Here is a 26,302-nt window from a genome sequence, read left to right on the forward strand (position 1 = left end):
AAAGATGATAAAGTAGAGAAGGCACCTGACAATCAAAAACTTGGTTTGTTGGAAGCCTTGTTAACTATTGGTGATTGGCAGCATGCACAGAGTATTATGGATCGGATGCCTCCGTACTATGCAGCATCACATAAAGTAATAGCCCTTGCTATTTGCAATCTTATACACGTAACTATTGAACCTCTTTACCGAAGAGTTGGTGTTCCTAAAGGTGCTAAAGGCTCACCTGTCAATGCTTTACAAAGCAAGAAGTCACCAAAGCAGGCAGAGAGCTTTGAGGACTTAAGGAGAGACGTATTCAGTATGTTCTGTTATCTTGGTCCTCACCTTTCCCATGATCCCATCTTATTTGCAAAGGTTGTGCGCATAGGCAAGTCATTTATGAAGGAATTTCAGTCTGATGGGAAACAAGAAAATAAAGAGAAAATGGAAGTTATCTTTAGTTGTTTGCTTAGTGTTACTGATCAGGTACTGCTTCCGTCTCTTTCTTTGATGGATTGCAATGCGTGTATGTCAGAGGAACTATGGGGAATGTTTAAGACATTTCCTTATCAGCATAGATACCGCTTATATGGCCAGTGGAAGAATGAGACTTACCACAATCACCCACTTTTAGTAAAAGTTAAAGCCCATACAGTAGACAGAGCCAAGTACATCATGAAGCGTCTAACCAAGGAAAACGTGAAGCCTTCAGGAAGACAGATTGGGAAACTGAGCCACAGCAATCCAACCATTTTGTTTGATTATGTCTTGTCACAAATACAGAAGTATGATAACTTAATAACACCTGTGGTAGACTCATTGAAGTATCTCACTGCGTTGAATTATGATGTTTTGGCCTACTGTATCATCGAGGCATTAGCTAATCCAGAAAAAGAAAGAATGAAACATGACGACACAACCATCTCAAGCTGGCTTCAGAGTCTGGCTAGTTTCTGTGGTGCGGTTTTTCGTAAATACCCAATTGATCTTGCTGGTCTTCTTCAGTATGTAGCCAATCAATTAAAGGCAGGCAAAAGTTTTGACCTGCTTATATTGAAAGAAGTGGTTCAAAAGATGGCAGGAATAGAAGTTACAGAAGAAATGACAATGGAGCAGCTAGAGGCTATGACTGGTGGGGAGCAGCTGAAAGCGGAGGGTGGATATTTTGGCCAGATAAGAAACACTAAAAAATCCTCTCAGAGATTGAAGGATGCACTACTAGACCATGATCTTGCCCTTCCTCTTTGTTTGCTTATGGCTCAGCAGAGGAATGGGGTGATCTTTCAGGAAGGTGGAGAGAAACATTTGAAACTTGTAGGAAAGCTGTATGACCAGTGTCATGATACTTTGGTACAGTTTGGTGGATTTTTAGCATCAAATTTAAGCACAGATGACTACATAAAGAGAGTACCTTCAATTGATGTGCTTTGTAATGAATTTCATACACCCCATGATGCAGCATTTTTTCTGTCTCGGCCAATGTATGCACACCATATTTCATCTAAGTATGATGAACTTAAGAAATCAGAAAAGGGAAGTAAACAGCAACATAAAGTTCATAAGTACATTACATCATGTGAGATGGTGATGGCTCCTGTCCATGAAGCAGTGGTCTCCTTACACTTTTCCAAAGTCTGGGAAGACATCAGCCCTCAGTTCTATACCACATTCTGGTCTCTCACAATGTATGACCTTGCAGTTCCACACACCAGCTATGAACGAGAGGTCAATAAACTCAAGATCCAGATGAAAGCAATTGACGACAATCAAGAAATGCCTCTGAATAAAAAGAAAAAAGAGAAAGAGCGCTGTACTGCCCTCCAGGACAAGCTTCTTGAAGAAGAAAAGAAACAGATGGAGCATGTACAGCGAGTGCTACAGAGACTGAAATTGGAAAAGGACAACTGGCTCTTAGCAAAATCCACTAAAAATGAGACCATCACGAAGTTTCTCCAGTTGTGTATATTTCCTCGATGTATTTTTTCAGCAATTGATTCTGTTTACTGTGCTCATTTTGTTGAGTTGGTCCATCAACAAAAGACTCCAAATTTCTCCACACTTCTCTGCTATGACCGAGTTTTTTCTGACATAATTTACATGGTTGCTAGCTTTACTGAAAATGAAGCTAGTCGATACGGGAGATTTCTTTGCTGCATGTTAGAGACTGTGACTCGGTGGCATAGCGACAGATCCACCTATGAGAAGGAATGTGGAAACTATCCAGGATTCCTTACTATATTACGAGCAACTGGATTTGATGGTGGAAATAAAGCTGATCAGTTAGATTATGAGAATTTTCGACATGTTGTACATAAATGGCATTATAAACTAACCAAGGCATCGGTACATTGCCTTGAGACGGGTGAATATACTCATATCAGGAATATCTTGATTGTGCTAACAAAAATACTGCCATGGTACCCCAAAGTTTTAAATCTGGGTCAGGCTTTGGAAAGAAGAGTGCATAAGATCTGCCAAGAAGAGAAAGAAAAGAAGCCAGACCTGTATGCACTAGCAATGGTCTACTCTGGGCAGCTGAAAAGCAGAAAGACATACATGATACCTGAAAATGAATTTCATCACAAAGATCCTCCTCCAAGAAATGCTGCTACAAGTGTACAAAATGGGCCTTGTAGTGGGCTGCCATCATCCATAGGAAGTACATCTAAGTCAGATGAGAGCAGTATTGAAGAGGCTGACAAGTCACGGGAAAGGTCTCAGTGTGGTGTGAAAGCTGTTAATAAAGCTTCTAGCGCCATACCAAAAGGGAATTCAAATAATGGAATTAGTGGCTCTAACACCAAAGCTGTTAAGGAAAATGACAAAGAAAAGGGGAAAGAGAAAGAAAAAGAGAAAAAAGAGAAGCCCCCAGCTGTTATTCCAGAGGCTAGGGTACTTGGTAAAGACAATAAAGAAAAACCCAAGGAAGAGCAGCCAAGTAAAGATGAGAAAATAAGAGATACCAAGGAAAGAATGCCTAAATCTGACAAAGATAAGGAAAAATTAAAGAAAGAGGAAAAAGCTAAAGATGAGAAGTTCAGGATCATCGTCCCCAATGTAGAATCAAAATCCACTCAAGAAAGAGAAAAAGAGAAAGAACCATCAAGAGAAAGAGATTTAGCAAAGGAAATGAAATCAAAAGAAACTGTTAAAGGAGGGGAAAAAACACCAGTTTCTGGGTCCTTGAAATCCCCTGTTTCCCGAACAGATACTGCAGAGCCCGAAAGAGAAAAACGTCGAAAGGTTGATTCCCACCCTTCTCCATCCCATTCTTCCACAATAAAGGACAGTCTGGTCAAACTCAAGGAGTCTTCAGCAAAGCTCTACATCAACCACACTCTTCCGCCATTGTGCAAGAGTAAGGAGAGAGAAACAGACAAGAAAGATTTGGACAAGTCAAGGGAAAGATCCAGAGAAAGAGAGAAGAAAGACGAAAAGGACAGGAAAGAGCGGAAAAGGGATTATTCAAACAATGACCGGGAAGTGCCCCTAGACTTAATCAAAAGGCGGAAGGATGAAAATGGAATATTGGCGGTTTCAAAACACAAAAGTGAAATTCCCTGTGAGTCTCCTTATCCAAATGAGAAAGACAAGGAAAAAAATAAGTCAAAGTCCTCAGGCAAAGAAAAAGGTGATTCATTTAAACCTGAAAAGATGGATAAAATATCCAGTGGGAAAAAGGAGTCTGGACATGATAAAGAAAAGGTAGAAAAGAAAGAGAAATGGGACAGTTCTGGAGATAAGGAAGAAAAGAAGCATCATAAGTCCTCAGACAAGCACAGATAATGAAGACTTTCAGCCAAGAGTGTGGGCAGGCCTCTGAGCTAAAGGTTTCCCTGCAGAGGATGCCAGAGCTCTGTGTCACTCTCAAAACAATATCTTCTTTAATTAAGAGCTCTTGGTGCTGTCCATCTTATGAGAATCTGCTTTAAGTCAGAAGATGAATATGCATCACCATCCTCTTGAGACATTGCAAAGTCACTGGTTTTCAGACCATTATTTTCACCTCCGGGCAGTTTCTTGCAGCAAGATCCCTGTGCGTACATTTTTTTCTTGAAACAACTAGAAACAGCATCTATGAAATTTTCACCAGCTGAGTCTTAGATCATCCTTAATAAAGGTAAGTTGGTTGTTTCCTAGGCTGGATGCTTTGGTATAGGGAAGGCTGCATTTGTGTGTAAAATACAACATTGGAATGATTGTTACCTGACAATTTTGGCTTCTTGCAAAAATTTTAATTTGTTTGTTGGAAAGATCTTTCTTACATGTATAAATCACAACAGCAGTGTTTTCCTTCAGTGTGCTCTTAAATATGTCATTACATTTTCCCTTACCAAGCCTGTAGGATGACTCAGTGGGTTAAGGTACTTGCCACCAAGCCCAAAGACTGAATTGGATCTCTGGTACCCCCGTGATGGAGGGAGAGAACTCTGGTTCACACAGATTGTTCTCTGACCTACACACACACTAAATTAAATATAATGAACATGTTTTAATTTCCCTTGCCCAGAAATTCTCCTGATATGACCTCTTCATCTTAGAGAACTTGCTTCTTAGGCTCCTAATCACAGCCATGGACACTGTGATCTTTACTGGAACATTATTTTTTAATTTGAAATTGAGATTAATTCACCCTTTTAAAAAAGAGTACAGAGTTCAGTGATCTTTAGCATGTTCATCACATTCTGAAATCACTGTCTAGTCTCAGATTTCTCTCATCTGCAGAAGAAGCCCCAGGTGTGTTGGTGTCCACTTTTAAATGACTCTTGCTCAGCCTCTGGGAACTGCTGATAGAGTTTCTGCCTGTGGGTTTGCCAATTTGGGGCATAACATAAATGGAATCATGAAATAGTGTGGCTTTTGTGTATGGGTTCTTTTATACCTCCATGTCTAATGTGTACTAATAATCCATTCCTTTTTATGGCTTTATGCTTTGCTTATCCATTCATTGATGGACAGGAATAGTAATTTTTAAGTATGAAAATTGTAATTTAAACAGTAGTGTAGCCATAGTTACAGTGGGTGACACCAAGGTTATATATAGTATGACTGCTATGTAGAAATGGTACATAAATGATCAGTATTTCGTGTGAGTGTGAGGTCTTTCTAAGGGCCATTTAGCTCTGGTTTTAAGAAATATGTGAGTGTAGTATTTTCATCAATAAAAATTAACTACCTTTAATATTAATTTGAAATTTGAATGAGAACATTAAACAAATCGAAATTGTGCACCATGCACTAATGATTATGTGTTGAATTTATATCACCATTCATATAAGAACTATAGAGTATAATTGAGTCAACATGTTTTATAGTAATTTTTGTAATACAGCAAATACTGCATTTTAATACCACTTAAAATTGTATCTTCGTAGGGGGAAAAATCCTCTTTTCTTCAATGGAGGACTTCTGGAAAATATTTGAAAATGACTTTGAAAGCACTCATTTTCCCCTGAAAATTGTTCATTTGGTGGGGAAAAAAAAAACCGTATTTTCTAGACTGGAGGACTTCTGGAAGGTACTGGAAAATGACTTTGAAAGTACTCATTTTTCCCTGAAAATTGTTCATTTGGTGTGTTAAATTCAATGTACAAGATTAAGAATAATTTAGGTATCATTTCTATGTTTCTTTAGGACCTGCTGTGCATTTACCAGTATATAAGAAATGGGCTATGGTAAGTTGTGGACATTACTGCTCTACCTTCAGAGGGTGATAGAGTCCCAGTTACAGGAAGTCTGGCAGGTGCCTTGCAACTATTTAGGTCTTCCAGAGACTCACTACCTATTTAATCTCTCCATAGCAAACTTAGAAGGTGAGCACCAATGCTATTTATAAGTTAGGCAGTTTAGATACAGGGTGGTTAACTATAGGGAATGAGAGAAAGGTATTTTGTGTATGTTTGTGGCAGCCATTCTCCTTTATTCTATTTTATTATTCACTCTATTTAATGATTTAGCAAATATTGACTGAAACTCTCCTACTATGTGAGATATAAAAATGACAGATTGTTCTATGTTAGTTCATTACTATATTTTTGCATAAGATTATGGCATGTACCACCAATTCCCAAAACAGTGCCTGGCAGAGCTTTTAGAATCTTCAGTTGTAAATTCAATTCAGTCCTTTTCCTAGTTATTAAAGAACTTAACATAGTACACCAGATCTTGAAAGGATTGATACCTTTAATCGTGTTTACCAACCTTAATCTCATCTGAATAATTTTGGCTTGAAGTCTGCTCTTTCAAATACAAGTTTCGCTGCATGGGGTACGTAGATGTTTTTTCATCTAATAGATTAATATATTGATAAAGGCAAAGAGACCACTTGACTGAGTCACATTCCCAAAGCTCCTCTGAACACTGCATAAGGTGTGTGACCAAGTCTTGAGTATATGAGTCCTTTGGGGAGACCATTGATATCCCAACTGCAGCATTCCACCTCTGGCCCTCAAAACACTCGTGCCAATATTATAATGCAAAAATAAATTGTTATCTCCAAGTGTGCCAGTTCAAGTACTGTTCAAAAGTCCAAAGCCTCAGACTCAAAGCAAAGGTTTACCTCTGTGAAACTCAAAAATGTGTTACATTCTTCCATGATAGAATGGCACAGAGTAAACATCCCATTACAAAAGAGAATAGTAGAAGAATAGCAAAAATGACTGGACCAGAGTAAGACCAGAACCATCTGGAGTATGGTGCCCCCTGTGGTAGTGAGATTGTAGAACCTTAGAGGAGGTCATAGCTGCCTTCTTCACAATAGTGTTCTTTAAAGCCCGTGTGGCCTCATCTGTGGGCTCTGCTCATTGCCCACATTGCCCACAGCTTTTCTTAACATGCGGTCCACATTCCTGGCATGTCCAAGTTCTGGACCTTCAGTTGAAGCCTCAGCTATGCTCTCGCAGCTTTATATGTTGTGCCACTCTCTTCGGGGCTGCCTGCAGGGATTCCAACCCCGATCATCTATTCCTCCAAGGTTTCCTTTAAAATCTAGATAAAAGCTAGGGTTTCCCCTCATAGTCTTCTCAGTTTGAAATTTTAATAAATGTAATGAGGGACCTGGGTCATTTTATCTCTCAGGCCCAGACAGAACTATATATGAAGGCTGAGTCCAGCCCTGCCTTACCTACTTGGAGTGCCTGAGTCAAAACATGGGCTGAATGTATGGCACTGATCCCCAGCAGATCCACAGTGCAGTGATTGCACTAGCGGCCTCCAAGCTACTCCAGGCAACAGAATTCAGACAGTTGGAGTGTCCCTCTCACTAGAGATGCTCTCCCTTTACGCACATGAGTATGAGAATGGCTGAATAGTGCTCTGTTTCCATCAGGTTACTCTGAGCACTAAGAGTGGGTGAGGTGATGAACCAAAGCAATTTGCACTCCATGCACACTGAGCCTTCGTTTGTTACCCACATGTGGCTAGATTTGTTCCTCTTCTTAGAGGTCTGGCAGTGTTTCTCAGTTTGATCCACATTTTCATTCATTTGATCCACTATGTCTGTCCCATGGACCTGTGTCCAGTTCAAATCAAAACCAGGTTCCTGGGCCTATGGTTCTCAGTGTGGTCTCTTACCCAGTTGGCTTGGGGCTTAGGGCAGAAAAACAGGTGGACCACTGATTCTCCCTGCTCCAGCTGTAGAGTTTGATGAGTGTTTACCCTCTGGATATGGTTCGCCACCTTGGCTCACAAGCTAGAAAGTGCAGGGAATGCCTTCTTGGTGTTTACTCTCTGTGGAGATCACACTTCTCATAAACTGTTTTTGCAGCCCCAGATTCTGTGTCTGTCTATTGTCAAGGTTTTCTTTCTTTCTTTTTTTTTTTTTTTTTTGCCTAAGACTCCATTGAGGAAGATTCTTCCCCACCTACCCTGTCACCAGGTGTCAAAATAGGATGTTTTTTCTTCTACAAATACAAAGTGCCTCTCACTACCAAATTCTGTCTTAATTGTGTACTACCCTTTCTTTCTGTACTGCCCTCCTGTCCCTGTAGCCATCCTCCTTTGTGTCAGTCTTCGTCTGAAGGACTGCACTGGGTAGCTCTCATCTGCCACCTTCCCTCTATAACATGTTTCTATTAAAATCACTTAAAGTGTGAGCTGGTGAGGACTTGTCTGATATCAAAGCTTAATGATAATGAGTGTATATTTGTACATGGGCATATCTGCAGGAGCTTGTCCATTTTGATACCAATGCTTTAAATACCTTGTGCATTAGATGAAGGTATGTATTCTTACAATTACTGAAGACAATCCAAAGAAGTTTTGAACACTCAGGCTGTTTCAGAGTGGGCCTCCTGGTATCCTCTTGCTATATTGGCCCTGAGCAAGCATTGTGGCCAAAGTCCTCTTTTTTTTTTTTTTTTTTTTTTTTTTTTCGAGACAAGGTTACTCTGTGTAGCTTTGCGCCTTTCCTGGACCTCACTCTATAGTCCAGGCTGGCCTCGAACTCACAAAGATCCGCCTGCCTCTGCCTCCCGAGTGCTGGGATTAAAGGCGCGCGCCACCACCGCCCAGCCCAAAGTCCTCTTTTTAACCATGTATCTTGATTCTGCGAGGTTATCTAGATTATTTTATGGAAACTATCTGAATTATATCACAGTATACATATTTTTGATGACCAGATTATGTCAACTACTCAGTATACACTCTATTTAGTGTTGTTTAGACAGAAATTTAGCAAAAGTTAGTTTTAGAGAAAAGGTACTAAATGATCTCAAAAGCTGTAGTTTCCATGTTAATGATGGTATTGATTCTTCTAACACTCCTTTTCCTAGTTCCTACAGAGCATGAGCATGTCCTCAATCTGTGGTGCCTTTTCCAATGTGCTACTTCATCTCACATCATTGATAAGAGAAATTTGTACAGCTCCTACTATGTGCCAGACCCTGTTCAAATATAGAGTATCTCCTCTTCCTCACAGAATGCCTCTAAGGTGAGTACCATTATATTTCATATGAAAACACAAAGGCTGAAAACGAAACTCCTTTCTCTGTTCTCTGTAATTTTTACTGGGGACATTGTGTCATCTAGTCCCTGAGTCACACACCAGGGAAGGCAGCCTTGGAACTGAGATTCAACTGCACAGGCTCTGTGAACAGACATCCTTGTGTGGGTTCTTCATACTTTTAGGGACTAAATTGACATACTAAATCTCAGGACCTTCATTTCTGAAGTAACGCTGAGGATTCAGTAAGAATCATCATGTGTGCTTACCCAGAGTGAAAAAATTTATGTTAAATACCTTATTTTACGAGGAAACTAGTGCCTGTAATTGACACAAGACACAAATGTTCTGATGATTTTACTGTTTCTGTTGCCTGTTTTTGTTTTGGGGGTTGTGTTTGTTGTTTGTCCTTTTAAATTAGTTGGATCTACACAAGTGGAATTGTGTAGAGTGGAAGAAGAGAACGAGAGTCACCACTGGAGAACAGTTGCAGTGGAGCAGGCTGTTTATTACCTGAATGTGTCAAGAAGCAGGGAGGAACCAGCTGCCCACATTGCTGGCTTTGGAAAACATCTGGCTGGATCAAGAAACCTAGTCAACTTTTAGTGACTTTTCATTGTACAACACCAACATCAACCTGTTCTGTGGGTCAGGTGTGTACTGCAGGCTTATGGCCTTCCTATTTCTAACCAGTTGTCTAGACATGTCCTATTCTGAATATGGACTAGGGAAAAATACCCTTCCTGCCACTACATCGACAAAGGATACTAAGGGTCCAGGCTGATAGCGAGGTAAGAGTTGAAGCTACAGATTGATGGGATAAGAGTATTTGACAAACGGATAGAAGAATATTATGATTTATAGAGGACTTTAATTCCAGGGTGCTGGAGATGTAGCTCAGTTGATAGAGTGCTTGCCTAGCATGCACAAAACCTGGCTTGATTCCCCAGGACCACTTAAATGGGTTTTGGTGGTCTGTGCCTGTGATGCTATCCTTGGGAAGTGAAGGCAGGAGATTAGAAGTTTAGCATAATCCTCAGTCCTCAGCTACTTAGCATATCTAAGGCCAGCCCAGTCTACATGAAACAGTCCCAGTCAATCAATCAAAACAAAACAACAACATTTTAAATAGAGGAGAGCTAGTTCAGCTGGTAAAGTGCTTACTGAGGAAGCATGTTGGCCCAAGTTCAGGGTCACAGCTAGGCATAGTAGCACACACTTGTAATCCTAACACTGGGGTGGGGGTGGGGAGGGCACTGAAGAGTGACATCCAAGATAGACCTTTAGCTTCTGCATGCACCCACACACATGAACATACAGATGCTCAAAAGAACCTTAATCCAGTGTAAATTCATCCCAATTCTGTAAGCTTTCTAGAAAAAGCACCCCTTCCCAACCCCCATCCCTACCCCTAGCAACTGCCTTTAACCATTACTGGGGTAATCAGTATGTTCATCATTGTTTTTCATGACTCCTTTCTCCTTTCCCTCCTTTTTCCATTCACAGTTGACAGCCACACTTTCAGATCAGTCAGAGAATTCAGGGGCCTGGTTGGTTCCCAGTTGCTTGCCCATGCTTAAGAATCTCCCAAGACACAAAGTTCTTTCAAAAACTTTGATGATGCTACCGTGACCACTCTGGGAAACAGTAAGGAAATAGACACACTTCACTAGCTTCTCTGGGAACTCTTATTTGCTGATGCATTGATCCTGTATTTCTCACACAAAGTATTTGTACAGGTACTGTTTTTGGCTCTTGGGACATATCAGTGGGAAACACAGACCCTTACCTACACAGCTTGCTTTAAGCAAGAATGAGATGGATGGTGAACAGTAAACAAAATAAACTGTGTAGTACTTTCGATAAACAGTGCATCTACTGTAGAACAAAATGTCAAGCAGAGCAAGGAAGGTTCACAGTTCACACTGAGTATCATGTTGCAACACTGGAAGATCAGTCACATGGATTACACATACATTACCATTCAATACAGTCTCACAATATATATGTATACTTTGTCATAATTTTCTACATTAAACTCAGTTCTGCTTTAATTTCACAAACTCAGCTCTGGCCAGTTGTAACTAAGATGAATCAAAGTGCATTGTAATTACTGTCAAGCTTTTTCTAATGATTCCTGTGAAAAACAGGACAGGAGAATGATAGGCAGGTAAGTGACAATTAAAAGTCAATAGAATGTCTTGAGTATATCTTTCACTCCCAAGATTTTAATGATGGACATAATCAAGGCAGTTCCTCCATGACTTTACAGTTTTCTTGGTTTCTGGATGCAGTTGACAGATTCAGAGCCACATCTTAAGATGCATAGATCACTTTCTTCTCTTGAGTTCACTCTGAGGCTGTCACAAGGTAATGCTTTTTCAGTATTGCTCTGTTGAAAATACACTTCAAAAGTTAACTAGTAAAGAATGGAAGATTTGACAAAGGAGAGGAATTCTCATTTACCACAGTTCTTGTCTTGATTGCTGGTGTTAGAGCTTACATGAATTCTGAAAGGCCAGCCTCCAGGTGTGGCCACTTGTCCCGAAATGGAGGCAGTGGTAATATTGACTGTTAAATTTAGAAACTTTCAAATTATGCAGCTGGGCGTTTTATTTTGCTAATAAGATGATGCCATTAAGTGTATCATTTTACTTTCTCAGTATGACATCTCTCCAGTGGGAACTTGTCAAGAAAAGTCTTCCAGTTATAGTAAACACACAAGATCAGTGCCATCAGTGTGGCTGTAAACAGTATTTCAGACCACAGCAGGTTCTGAGTACTGTGGTCTGTAAAGCCCTGGGAAGGGGAGAAAACTATCCCAAGGCCAACTCTGCACTTGTAATATGATGTGATGTAACTGAGTGACTGGTCCAGTCCCTAAGAAGTGAGGGTTGGAGTGCTGCTGAAGCACACATGGGACATGAAATTGGGGCATTAAGGAAGGTCGAGGGAAGCAGGGGCTGCAGGAGATGAAGGTGGAGGAGGATCTACTAAGACAGTGTTCAGAGATGCCACAGTGTAGCCTAATACCTTATATGCTATTCTTCAGTCCAAGGCTTGTGTTTTCTCATAGTGTAGAATGCCATCCAGCTCTTAGAAAGGCTTATTTGTTGATGAATTTTTTTTATTTAAAAATTATACAGTAATCAAAGAATTAAATATATACACACACGTGTATTTTATGACCTAAGATATATACATATGTTTATATGTGTGTGTATGTGTTTATCTTAGGTTCTATGCATATCCTAAGAAGGAAATAATACTTTGGGGTAGATGGTCTTACGAAGTCTTCTTTCATAGCCCATGCTCCTACATGGAACTAGTGATGATGATCAACATTATTTTTTAACAGGTTGATGTAACTTGTGGTAGCAGGTTTTTGTTATTGCTTTTTTTCTTTTCTTTCTTTTTTTTTTTTTTGTGAAGAAAATTTTGTTTTCATTTTACACACCAATCAGAGATCCCCCCTCTTCCCTCCTCCCTCTCCCCCAGCCTTCCCCCCCACAACCGACCAACCCATTCCCCCCCCACAAGAAGGCAAGGCCTCTCAGGGGGAGGCACATCCAGTAGAGGCAAGTCCAAGCCCTTCTCCCTGTCTCAAGGCTGCACAAGATGTCCCATCATAGGTAGTGGGCTCCAGAAAGCCCCCTCATGCACCAGGGATGAATTCTGATTCTACCACCAGGGGGCCCCCCAAGCAAATCAAGCTACACAATTGTCTTGCCATGCAGAGGGCCTAGTCCATTCCCATGCAGGCTCTACAGCCATTGATCCAACTTTCATGAGTTCCCACTAGTTTGGTTTGGTCATCTCTGCAGGTTTCCCCATCATGATCCTGATGCACTTGCTCATAAAATCCCTCTTTTCTCACCAACTGGACTCCTGGAGCTCTGCCTGTGTTTGGCTGTGGATCTCTGCATCTGCCTCCATCAGTCACTGGAGAAAAGCTATTTAGTGACAGTTAGGGTATTCACCAGTCTGATTACTGGAGCAAGCCAGTTCAGTTCAGGCACCTTCTCCACTATTTCTAGTAGCCCAGGCTGGTGCCATCCTTGGGGATTCCTGGCAACTTCCGTAGCACCAGGTTTCTCTCTATCCCCATGGTATCTCCCTCCATCATGGTATCGTTCTCATTGCTTTCCCACTCCATCCCTGTTCCAGCTCAACCATCCCATTCCTTTCTGTTCCCATCCCCCATGCCCTACCCTCCATTGCCCACCCTTCACCCCATTTTGCTTATGGAGATCTCGTCTATTTTCCCTTGTAGTGGAAGGACAATAGATGGACTGGCTTTCCTGATTCTGCCTGTGCACTGTTGTGGTTTAATTTTAATGTAGATTATTGGTTGAATTGCCAGGCAGCATGGTTTAAGTGATCTGCTACATCACAGCGTTTGATTTCTTCTTGGCAGCCTGTGAGATTTTCTTCTGTTTCTTTATCCTTCACTATGTGGTGGAAGACATACTGAAAATTTAGATTCTCAAACTATACTATCAGGAATTTATGTAATTGCTTGGATATTTTGATCATCATGATAGGTTGGAGAACAATACTCAAAGCTGTACTGTATTATAAAAGCATGTTAATTACAGTTTCTGGTTCATCATTGTGAATGTTTATATTCAAAATTTTAGTTATTTCAACTTCTGTGAGTACTCTCATTTTTGTAAGAAACTGTTGCATGAATCTTAAAGAGTCTTGTTAATAAAATCAAACCTGAGGCCAGGTATTAGGGTGAATGCTGGAAGATCAGAGAAGCAGAACAAACCCCAACAACCTCACCTCGCCAGTTCCTCAGCTGATCCTGTTTCCTCAGACTGGAAGCTTCTGAGTCCTCATCCGAATGGCTCTCAGCTGAACTGCTGCTCCAAAGCCTGAAAGCTTAACCAGCCAAATACTACTAGTTTCTGGTTTTCATGCCTTATATATCTTTCTGCTTTCTGCCATCACTCCCTGGGATTAAAGGCTCACTTCTTGGGATTAAAGGCGTGAGTCACCATGCTTGGCTGTATCCTTGAACACACAGAGATACAGGTAGATCTCTGTCTCTGGAATGCTACGATTAAAGGCGTGTGCTACCACTGCCTATCCTCTATGTTTATTATTGTGGCTGTTCTGTTCTGTGACCCCAGATCAGTTTATTAGAGTGCACAATAGGGGAACACAATACCACTACAAGAAACCTTTCTGAGTATGACATGCATGGTGTTTACAGTACCCTCTCAACCATACTGATCATGAGAATAACTCATGAGCTCATATTTATCTTAACATATGAGACAAAATTAATTTTTTCAACTGATAATAAAAATTAATATTTGAGTGAAAAAGTGTAAAATTAGAGCAAGAAGAAACAGCATGGAATATTTTTTATAGGAGACATAGTGTAGAATGTCACAGGGAACAGAAATTGTTAGATCCATCAAGGATTTCTGTATGAGAAGCCAGAAAGCATAAGGGAGAATGATGGTGTCAGAGAAAGACATCTTTCAGATGTTGTATCTCCGGCTTCTGATAGACATTCATCTTATTTTCCCCTCAGCTAAGTCACTTAACTAAGCATTGTCATAACTCACTTGCTTCCAGAGGTCTTGTGGAAAGACTAATTTTTATAAACTTTTCTTGGATAATTTCAGACCTTTTGTTACACCATGTTATACATTTGGATGTATAAGTGTGCCTGATTGTTTACTGCTTAAATATTTGGTTTGTGTATCTTGCCACATATTATTTTGTGTCTATGCTCCCTGTCCTAAAAAATGACCCCTTGAAATTGTGGGAAATTCTGCATTACTCTGTTGACATTTTTTTCTTCTATTTGCTGTCCTCTTGACAGTGATTCTTGCCTCCGCCCACTTTCTAAAATTCATGTGACCCTGTAAATAGATTATGAATAATTTTCCATTAAATCTTTTTGACACAGATAATATGAGGTTGGTGAGGTATCTGAGTGGGTAGATGCTTTTTCTGCCAAGCCTCACAGCCTGAGTCTAGTCCCCAAGACCCACATGATGAAGAACAGAAAGGGCTCCCACAAGTTGTCCTCTTACCGCCTCACATGCTGTGGCCTCTCCATACACATAATTAAAATATGATGTAAGTTTACTGTTCACCTGGGAGAGAATGAACACATAGGCTATGAAAGAGAACTTTGTGGCTATGTCTTGCATTACATCAGCATTAGTAGCAATAATGATCCTAACAGCTTACCCTTCAGAAGCTAGTGTGATTTAGCTTCTGTACACATAACTGTCTCTTTATTTGGTGAAGAAAGAGAAGAGCAGATGTGTGAAAGTCAGAAAGTAAAGAAAAATAAGAATTTAAAAAGAAAAAAACAGAAATGAAGATGATATTTAGCAAATAGAAGGGGCTGAAGAGATGGCTCAGTGGATAAGAGCACTGGCTGCTCTTCTAGAGGACCCAGGTTCAATTTCCAGTACCACATGGCACCTTAAAACCATCTGTAACTCCAGTTCTTCTGGCGCCTCCGCTGACCTCTGGCTACTGCATGTATGTTGCACACAGACATATGTGCAGACAAAACGCTCATACACACAACTAAAGCTAATCTTTAAAAAAAAAAAAAGGAAATAAGTAGAAATTGATTTACATGAAGGTGACAAAGACAGCATGCTTAAGTTTGTTATAGAATCACCTCCCGTGCATGTGAATGCAGGCACACATACATACATGCACAAATGCATGCAAACAGCCTTGTACACATCCAGCAGATTTGTTTTACTGCTTAGTAATTCCCTTTTGAGTGACTGACTCTCATAAATGCTATTGGATAAGTATCATGGTCAACTATAGAGTTCATACATTGGTGGGGAAAAATGAGTCCTACTACTTTTATATTGCAATAAAGTTCATGTTTTTATTCTCTACTTACAGTAGTAACTATGTAATATATATACCAGATATTGAGGATGGAGTGTAGCTAGAGTTTTCCTGCCTGGCCCACAGTCAGGGCAAATCTCTCTCACCTGCCAGTCCCACAGCCACTCAGACCCGACCAAGTAAACACAGAGACTTATATTGCTTTCAAACTGTATGGCCGTGGCAGGCTTCTTGCTAACTGTTCTTATAGCTTAAATTAATTCATTTCCATTAATCTATGCCTTGCCACATGGCTCGTGGCTTACCGGCATCTTCACAAGCTGGTTGTCATGGTGGCGGCTGGCAGTGTCTCTCTGACTCAGCCTTCCACTTCCCAGCTTTATTCTCCTCCTTGCCCCGCCTATACTTCCTGCCTAGCCAACGGCCAATCAGTGTTTTATTGATTAATTACCAACACATTTGCCATACATCCCACAGCAATGGAGGGATTTTTTTTTTTCTTTTCAGGGTAATTGAAGTTCTTTGCTCATCTTCGTGCATCTGCATACTGAGAGTACACTTATACAATATAGTTTCTATCACTGTATTTTTTTTTCTGGGTTGAGGTAACATATATGATTCAATATTTTTTTCTTTTTCAAGTAACTCAGAAGGTGGCAGTGCAAAGCTGCTCCATATTTTACATCAGGTATGCTGTGACCATTCCTCTCCTATGAATGTGGCAGCTTCTGTTATTTGGATTCTTGTTAGATAAAACCCTACACATTTTGTTTAACACATGCAGTAAGAGGCCATTAGTATGTTCTCTGAGCCCGGAGCCTTAGACTAACACTGGGAACCATCTGAATTTTACTTCATAGTAAAGTAAGCAAGTGAGGAAAAAGGATGTAGAGAAAGAAAAGAAAGAAAATGTGAAGTTGAAGAAAGGAATAGATTCTGTACCTAGAAATGTAGGGGAAGGATCCCTTCTTTCAGGGAAGAGGCCAGAGGGAAATTCACATGGCAACAGTTCCTCGCACAAGGTAGCCACTCAAAAAATACTGTTTGAGCAAGAGGATAGATGTTAGTGGTTGGATAAGGAAAACAAGCATGTTGTAACTCTTCTGTTATTATAGTAAATATAAATAAATATAGTAAATATAGCAAAACTTACATTGTCCATATTTTAAGCCATTCAGTGACATTAACTACGTTCATCGTGGTGGTCAACAATCACCAGTGCATTACCATACTTTCCCGTAATCCTAACATGAAATCATATATGCTAGTCACAGGTTTTCATCCTTTCCTTGTGCCAGCCTCTGTACTCACTATTATTTCCTGTGAGTTGAGTAAATCTAAATGCATCATCTAGAACCATACATTAAAGTCACATCTTTCCTGTTAATGGTGGAGTTATATTCAGGTGTGTGCTTAGACTACATTGTATTGTCCATTCATCTGCTAATATTGTCCTTCTCTTTAGCAGCTCTTGAAATTCATGTTCTAACAAGACCATGAGCCAGCTCTTACAACCGTGTCATGATGTGCCATTATGTTCTTCACTGTTTCCTTGGCATACTCTCAGTTGGCATGGCTCATCATTGGCACTCAGTTGGATGACTTAAGTGCCTTCCAAGAATACATGTAAGTCTCTATCAAATCACATAGAAAAATTTAATTGTCATTGCATTCCCAATATGTCTCTGATGCACATATTCCATCTTTCAAATAGAAATCAAGATAGTAGGGAGAAATGTGTTTATTTCAGAAAATGTAGAGATAATTTATTTTTCATTGAGTCACAGTTTTGAGCCTTAATTCTGTGCTTCTCCCATGGTTTTTCATTTATCCAAGTTACTATATATGTTTATTCAATGCTTTTTAAAAGAGAGTTACAGGTGCGTATTTGTAAAGGTGCCTTCAATGGGGATTTGCTCAGCAGCAGAAAGTGCTGTTAGTGCCATCATTGTCACTTGCTAGCATGACTTCATTCTCCTTTTCCTCTCTTCTTCCGTATTTTATGGTTTTGAATTAACAAGGCAAATTAGAGCTAGGGTATCAGGAGTAGTATTTAGTGAATTATTTGCTTGTCAAGAGTAAGGTACTTTATTTTAACTTATTCAGTTCATATTTCACATGTGTAGTGACAGCTTAGAAAGAATATACATGACTACTTTAAATCTCATAATAAATGGAAATTATTTTCAAAGTCATTAAAAAAACTTTGATTCTCTTGGTCTGTTCCAACTTAACATTTTTTTGTGTGGCATCATGATTGAGACAGTCTCACTATATACTTCTGGTTGGCCTGAAACTTGCTACATAGACCAGGTTTGTCTCAAACTCATGGAGAGCCGCCTGCCTCTGCCTCCCAACTGATGGGATTAAAGGCGTGTGCCACCACTCCAAGCCCCAGCCTAACACTTAACTATTTTACATTAAGTAAGTTTTTTTTTATTAAGCTATTTAGCTTAATTTAGGCAGTGTGTGTGTGTAATCTCACATTTAAGACTTAGTTTATGTGAGAAGTCATCCTTTAAGAGTACCAGCATTGTTTCCATAGTCAGTAAATTTGGAAAGGTCCTTTGCAAAGCATTGAGTGATATTTTTAGTAGTTCACCATTAGGTCATCAAAGTTGTGTCCCTGGTGTATTGGTTGTATTCACTAAGCACTAGAGACTCCTTACTAGGACTGACAAGAAGCAGCATTTGCTGCATGCAAGTAATTGGCAGTTGTTATCATAACTCTCTCTAGTATCTTCTTAAAAAAGAACTTGCCCGCCTTGATTACTCAGTTCATGCTGCAAAATTGTGCCCTTTAAAGTCCCTGGTACAGTCCTACACTGCCTTGTAAAAATGTCTTTTGGTTTTCTTCTTTTCAGTGCTATTATCAACCTAGGGCCTCCCTTCTGCTCCAGAAAGTGCCCAATTCTAAAGATAGATTCTTGGTGACAAGGGTGTTGCTGACCTAGGTGCTCTTAGAAAAGCACTTTTGTTTGGAGTTGGATATCTTTCTGAAACATGCTGTGAGGGGAGAACTGGCCTCTATTCACCCGCTCTCCTTTGCCCCTGCATAGGACTGTTTTGTTTAAATCAGGGATACTAATGAGCTGGTCTCTGTCTTAATCATCTCTAGGAAGGACCTTGGCAGTCGTCACAGAGCATGGCCAGGCTTGACACCAGACACTGAGCATGATCTTCAGCAGAATGAAGTCGGAGTCTAGTGCGGAGGGCCCACCGTGATTGGTAGTCCACTTCCCATCCTCCTCTACTCCTGTCTCAGCTTCTGAAGGAAACTGGGTTTTGCATGCAGTGTTTGTCTTGTCAGTACTTCAGTTACAATAGGGTTTTTTGCCTAGTGCTTCAGCTATATTGTAGTTCTCAGGACCCGCTGTAATATAATTACTAGCTTCTGGTGGAGGTGTATTGTCTTGGCTATTTGTGTTTGTGTTTCTTTGCACTTCTGGAGTTAATGATGTTTGAAGTTTTTCTTGGTGTTGATAATTGCTTTTGTCTTTTTTAGATGGTGGTGATTACGTATGTCCCCTCTGGATCCTAGGCTGGGTGGTTGTGGGGTCCCTAGTATAGAGAGCTGCAGGTCAGTGGGTGGCAAAAGGAAATGGAGATGGGCTAGGAGGAAAGGCTGAACGTAGTTAGGGCTAATGCTGGGGCATGAGGTCTGCACCAAAAGGCTGAATCCCCAGGGAGTGGAGCTTTGGTCAGATGGTGGGCTTCTGCACTCAGGCTGCAGCAGGACAAAGACAGGGATAAAGGGCTAGGGGAGCCCTGGGTCCACACCCAGAAATGGTCCCAGTGAGTAGTGTTAGAGTAGGAGGAGGGGCTCCTGAAAGCAGGCTGCTCCAGGACTAAGTAAGTCAGGAGAGACTTTAATGGAGGACAGGAAGGATAGTGAGAATCTCCTGAGTCCCAGCCCAGTGTGACTACTGAGGGTCCCTGTTAAAGTGTTTCTAGGGATAGGCAGCTGACACACAGGAATGGAGATGACCTAGAAGGAAGGCTAGGAGAGAGTTAAGCTGGGTTTGCCTGGTTTTGTTGGTTTGGTTTTGCTATATGACCTTAAAAATTTTAAGGCATTGAAATTTTTGTTTTCATAAAATTTTGTAAAAATGGGTTCTTAAAAACTAGATGGGGCTTGAGAGATGGCTCAGTAGTTAAGAGCACTGGCTGCTCTTCCAAAGGACCTAGGTTCAATACCCAGAACCCACATGGCAGCTCACAACTGTCTGTAACTCCTTTTCCAGAGGATCTGGCATCCTCACATAGACACATGCAGGCAAAACACCAATGTCTATAAAATATAAATAAATTATTTTTTTTTTAAAAAAGAACACCTTTAAGGGTTGCAGACTTGACTTGGTAAGTACAGTGCTTCCTGAATAGACAGGCATGAGAACCTGAGTTCAGATTCCCAACAACAAAATGAAAGCTAGGCATGTGGTGCATACACTGTAACCCAGTACAGGCAGCGTGATGCAGTGGGCAGATGCCAGGGCTCGCTGGCAGCCCCAGCCAGCCACATAACAAGTTCAGGGTTAGTGAGAGATCTTTTCTCAGGGAAGAAGGCAGACAGCAGTAGAGGAAGATGCTTCACAGTGACCCGTGGCTTCTGAATGCATGTACACACGCAGTCAGTCACACCTGACCTATTTACACACATGTATGTACACAGCACACACAACTTTTTAAAAAAATAAAACTTTGGGCAGTTGTAGTTGTTTCAATGGGAAGACAACAGACATCTCATGGTCTAGTAAAGAAGTCTTCAATTCATGTTTTTAAGGCATTTATGTAATATTTTTATACAAAGTAATCAGATAAGAGAACATTATTTTCATACTGCTTTGTGGTGATACTATGTTCCCCAATATATTGTGAACACTAATAAACTTATCTGGGGTCAGAGAACAGAACAGCCACTAGATACAGAGGCCAGAAAATGGTGGCACACACACCTTTAATCCTAGCATTCTGGAAGCAGAGATCCATCCATATCTCTGTGAGTTCAAAGCTACACTGGAAACAGCCAGGTATGGTGACACACACCTTTAATCCCAGGAAGTGATGGCAGGAAGCAGAAAGGTATATAAGGCATGAGGACCAGGAACTAGAGCTTTTGAGTGGCAGTTCAGTTGAGATCTATTCAGATGAGGACTAGAGGCTTCCAGTTTGAGGAAATGAGATCAACTGAGGAATTGGCGAGGTGAGGTTAGCTGTTGCTGATTCTGTTTCTCTGTTCTTTTCAGCATTCACCCCAATACCCAGCTCTGGATTTTTTTAATTAATAAAACCTTTTAAGATTCATGTTACACTGCTTTGTTTACTTAAAATACATTGTGAGCATAATTCTGTTTCCTTAAATATTTTCTTATAGTATATTTCTGGTATAACCTTAGAATCCTATTTGTGTAGATAAACAATATATTTAAACAAATTTCCCCCCTGGAGCTGAGAACCGAACCTAGGGCCTTGCGCTTGCTAGGCAAGCGCTCTACCACTGAGTTAAATTCCCAACCCCTTAAGCAATTTTATATGTATTGACTTTTTAATGTCACTATTCTTTAAAAATTAGCACTCTAAATGAATATCTTTGTAGCCACAAAAACTTGACGTATAAAAAGTTTTATTTGAAATTTTTTTTAATGTAGTGTCTGACTGTATGGATGTGCATACATTTGAAGACTTCAGATACCATGTTCACTGGCAGAGATTTAGCCCTTAGTTCTCACCCACCAGACCATGAATTTTTATCTAAATGCTGAGGCCACTTAGAAAGTGTTTCAGATCATACTGTTAAACAGAAAAACATTACTGGGTTTTGTTTGTTTGTTTGTTTCAAAAGACAGTATGGCAGCAAACCCTGAGTGGTGTGGTCTTCTGAGTTGTCGTTTCCTGCAGCCCAGTGAGAACACAGACGCATGGAGCATTGCACTGGCAGCATGGTGTCCCAGTCATAGATGTTGATCATACAGCTAGAGATCGTGGAGCTGGCCAGACTGAAGAGACATGAGGCATGGAAGACTGCTAGATGCTGTGGCCATGCCCTTAAAAACTGCCTGTTGGTGAGGAAAGTGCTTTGTTACATGTCTATTTGCTAGTGACAGTTTTCTGTGGTAATACTGAAGAAAAGTAACTGATGGGCAGGCCCCATTCCCATCAGTAACGTTACATGCCCCAGACCTTAGCACAACTGATGCCCTGTTGGAAATACCATTCAGACCTTGGAACCCAGCAGGTAGGCAGCAACACCTGCCAGAAGGAGAGCAAATACTTAGTCCCTCAAAGTCCATAGTGCTAGGAAAATTCCTAGATGTACTGTGCTTCTTGGCTTCTGGCTAATTGGGGTGTGCCAACTCAGGATGTGGTTTTGTGCTTAAAAGCTCACCCTTAGAAAGACTCAGGACTGTAGCTGAAAGTTTTCTGTGTCCACCCGGCTCCTGCAGCTGTTCAGACCCAAGTAAACACACACAGGCTAATATTATTTAAAACTGCTTGGCCATTAGCTCAGGCCTACCACTAACTAGCTCTTACACTTAAAAACTCAACCCATTTTTGTTCATCTATATGTTGCCACGTGTTCTGTGGTTTTACCTGTGTGCTTGTTACATGTTGCTCCCTGGACAGCAGGCCAGCGTTCCCTTCTCAGCCTTCCTGTTCCCACAATTCACTTCTTTGCTTGTCCAGCCTATACTTCCTGCCTGGCTACTGGCCAATCAGCATTTTATTTACACAGAGCGAAGTGGAAGGCTGAGTGAGGAATCGCTGCCAGCTGCCGCTGCCATGAAAAGCAAGATGTACTAGTAAGCCACAAGCCATGTGGCAACTTAAAGATTAATAGAAATGGGTTAATTTAAGATATAAGAACTAGATAACAAGAAGCCTGAGCCATTAGGCCAAACAGTTTAAATAATATAAGTGTCTGTGTGTTTATTTGGGTCTGAGCGGGACTGGAGATAATCCCAACTACACAGGACTGAATGCTGGTCCTGAACACCCAGTGCAGTCTCTAGCAGGCTAATAAAGACCTATTGGCTTGAACTTGTGCCTGAGCAGTCTTCTCTGGTAGATACCTTACAACAGTAGATGGCCATTTATTGTTTTTTTACAAGTTCTTTGCAAATATAGTAGCCTTCCAGTTGTATATTTTTATGAGAGTCTTGTGTGTACGAATGCGTGTGTCTTTGTGTTTCTTGTGCTTTTTCTTTGGCTTTTTTTCTTCTGCTTATTTTGTCCTGTTCCTGTTTGCTTATCTTTGTTTTTTTATTACTATCCTTTAGACACTTCTTTTCTAAGGAGAGCCAGAAAGGGTGTGGATTCAGATGGGAGTGGGGGGATAGTAATCAGAATATATTGTATGAAAAAAAACTATTTTCAATAAAAAGAAAAATAGCTTTAAAATGCTTTTACAGACAGTTGCAATGTTGTTTTCATTCATTTGCATTGTCACAATTTTTTCATCTCTGAAACAGAAACCCTTAATTCTATGAAACATCCCAGTAATTACATTCTGTAACCTTTACTGACTACAGACCACATGTTAATGTGAGAGCATGGCTCTTCATACCCTCACACTTTGTCACCCTGTGACTCCAAGGACTGCTATGAGTTGCTGTTCCTCTCCAGTCTTTTCTAACCATAAACATTATTTGTCCCAAATTTCCTAAGGCAACTTCTATATAGGAGAGTATGCATCACCTGGCTGGTAACATGTTCTTGTTTTTCTTCTTATTTTAATAATGGCAGACCGGTGGTGACAGTGAGGTCACAGGGAACAGATGAACTGCTGGTGCAGTGCACAAATGGTTGGAGTATTGGAACTGATGATACAGTGTCCCAGTCAGGCCATCATCTTCAGTTGATAGTGAAACTCAGCAGTCAGCCTTGCCCCAGAAGTCCTTCACCTCCTTCCAATCTACAGTGGACCCAGAAGTTGGAGACGGAAATGGAGATGCCAGGATCCACATGTGGTAATCCACTGTGTGGTCCTGAGTGAATTTGCCATAACAAGTACAAGTATATTGTTTATGCCTGATAATCATATGATGCTGGTCTTTATAACTAATTATTAATCTTCTGCACTTGATTTTATTTTCCATAAACTGTACCCATGGATGAAAGAAGATTTAAAAACAAAACGAAACAAAAACTACTTTTCTTCATGTAACAGATCTAGATTTTGAAATATTGAACCAAGAAAAAAAAGACAAAAAAACTGGAAAGTATGTTGAGAAGTACGCCCAATTGCTGCCCTGCCTAATTCTTTTCAGGTGACAATGAAGTAGCTTTTAAAGCTTGAACTATAAAGGACTCCTGAGTACACTTCCAGCCACAAGTCAGCACTGCCGTTTTTAGCCAGCGTGTAGAAGAAAAGGAGGGCATTTCTTCCCATGCTGATGGAACTATGTGGTTGTTCATTTCAGGTGTCCTCTACTGCTAAACTTTAAACTATACTGATAAACCATAGTGTGGCCATGTCCCCATTGTGCTGGAGTTTGTATGAATAGTTAAGATGTTTACTGCACTGTTTTGTTTTGTTTTTTTTCTTTGTTTTTTGTTTTGTCTACTTTCTCATAGCTTTTGGGACTAACTGTATTACTTGGTTTTCTCATGTTTGTGGGACTGACTGTATTACTTGGTTTTCATATTGTTTTAACTCTATAAAATGGCCCCAGAAAATCTCCAAATAGTGTCTCTAACTACAACAAAGGAGAATTGTATGGTTCCTTAAATTCAATTTAAATTCAAACAAACTAATTCAACAGTTTGTTTAGTGTGAATATTTTCATCTCTTTTTTATGTCTCAATTTATTTGAAACGCAATATTAAAAGCTATCTAGTAGAACCAACTTATTAAATGTTACTTTAGTGTGCAGTGAAATATTCAGTTAAGCAAATGTTTAAGAAAGATACTTTGACTGTTTTGAAATTCATTATGAATCATAAACCAAAACTCATTTCATAGTATTTCAGACACACGGTCTCATATATTCTTGGTCCAGTATGTCAGAATAGAATTTGTAATACAAATAAAGTTTGCTTTAATTAAAAGGGTTTTTTTTGCTGCAAGTCCCATCTATTGTCAGAAAGCATCAGGTAGAGTTAGCATTAGTAGTAGTTGTTTTCATTAGAAGATGGAGGCTTTCACTAATGTTGTTTGTAACAAATCTATTCTCATAAGAGGGTTTTGTTTTCCAAACACACAACACAGTACGATTCTCTGAGATCTGAAGGGATATGAAAGATACAGTTCAGGGCTGGTGGTTTACCCTCAGCTGTAGAACCAGTTCAGAAACCCTGTTTTTAGTGTTGTGTCTTACATTCTTGTGTTCACTTGATTACTAGACTATGTCAGTCCTGTCTCCAGTGAAAACAGGGGCCAACAAGTCTTTCAGAGTCAGTTAATGAACAAAATATACTGATTTTTAAACAGGTTCTTCATATGATTTCATCTCTTATCTCTTTTTTGAGTATGCAGAACAAGTTCTTTCTTCCTAGGTGGTAAAGTTTGTGTTCCAGGCATATTGAGTTTATATATTATGTGTACCCTGTTGTTAAATGAAAACAAGTTTCAACTTGAAGTGTAGCCATTATGCGGTATCCATGTATACTGACCATGCACCACATATCCATTGCAGTCCCTAGAGAGTATTTATGATTCATATTATATACTGTGTTTTATTATACTTATAAGATTGTACAACCTTCTTTCATATTACCCATGAGCCCCATCTGTTTGTTTTTTGGTTTGTTTGGGTTTTTTTCTTCTTGAGTCAAGAATAAAGTTTAATCCCTTTACTGTACCTTGCCCTCAGTTGGTATAATTAGGAAGTGAATTGTTCAAATCTCCACAATTAAGAGTTTCAGAGTTTGTGATACTGGTCACTTGACTTAATAAAGACTAGATTATATGAACAGAAAAATTGTCTATTTCCTAACTAAAAGTAATTGAGTAAGTTTTCCTTTTATTAGCAAATGTTAATAATAGCCTAGACTATGAAAATGTCTGTATGTGGGGGTGACACACAATGAAACAAGCCTGCTTATGACAGCGAGTGCTGTAACCAGTTAGCACTATATGTAACTGTCATATGGGTATTTTACTCTTCTGATCCCTTAGAGCTGTACCTGAGACAGTTAAAGGGTAGGTAGTTCTTTTGGGAGAGTAGATAATAGTGTGGCTTGAGGAAGGCCAGCACCCACCTTTTAAAGATTTTTTTAGGAGAGAAGGATAAGAAACTTTTAGATAAAAAGATAGCGAAGAGGAGAAAGAAACAGGATAGCTTCAGGAGTACCTAAATCAAAACCCAACAGTCCTTTTTGCCTCTTCAGAAGTGTTTTTTATAACAATGCCAAGGGGTGGGGCAAAAGACCTCCCCCTTGCTAGATCAAAGCACACTGAACAGCCAATTGTAGACCCTTCCAAACACTTGGTAACTATGCCCGTGATCTAATCATTTCCCTATGTAGCCCTGCTGAGTAAAGCAAGCTCAGATTCCTGGACCCTGAGTAAGTTCTCACTAGGAAACCTCTGTG

At 40.1% G+C, this 26,302-nt stretch overlaps 1 protein-coding gene and 1 long non-coding RNA gene across 2 annotated transcripts in view; both read left to right on the plus strand.

Annotated features, from left to right (window-relative positions):
• The window catches only part of LOC131920458 (THO complex subunit 2-like), a 4,821-nt gene extending 782 nt beyond the window's left edge, over positions 1 to 4,039 (plus strand). The window contains exon 2 of the mRNA XM_059274785.1: positions 5 to 4,039. Within this exon, the coding sequence (XP_059130768.1) occupies positions 5 to 3,768 (3,764 nt within the window). The 3' untranslated portion in view covers positions 3,769 to 4,039. The remainder of the gene's footprint in view (positions 1 to 4) is intronic.
• A 2-nt stretch (positions 4,040 to 4,041) lies between these two features.
• Positions 4,042 to 25,689, plus strand: LOC131920495 (uncharacterized). Its single transcript, XR_009381658.1, has 8 exons — positions 4,042 to 4,102; positions 5,358 to 5,500; positions 5,617 to 5,657; positions 8,754 to 8,911; positions 17,238 to 17,395; positions 18,888 to 18,997; positions 21,612 to 21,831; positions 23,513 to 25,689. It is a non-coding gene; the product is annotated as an uncharacterized LOC131920495 (long non-coding RNA).
• The last annotated feature ends 613 nt before the right edge of the window (positions 25,690 to 26,302 follow it).

Source organism: Peromyscus eremicus, chromosome 10 (assembly GCF_949786415.1).
Source record: "Peromyscus eremicus chromosome 10, PerEre_H2_v1, whole genome shotgun sequence".
NCBI classification, from domain to species: Eukaryota; Metazoa; Chordata; class Mammalia; order Rodentia; family Cricetidae; genus Peromyscus; species Peromyscus eremicus.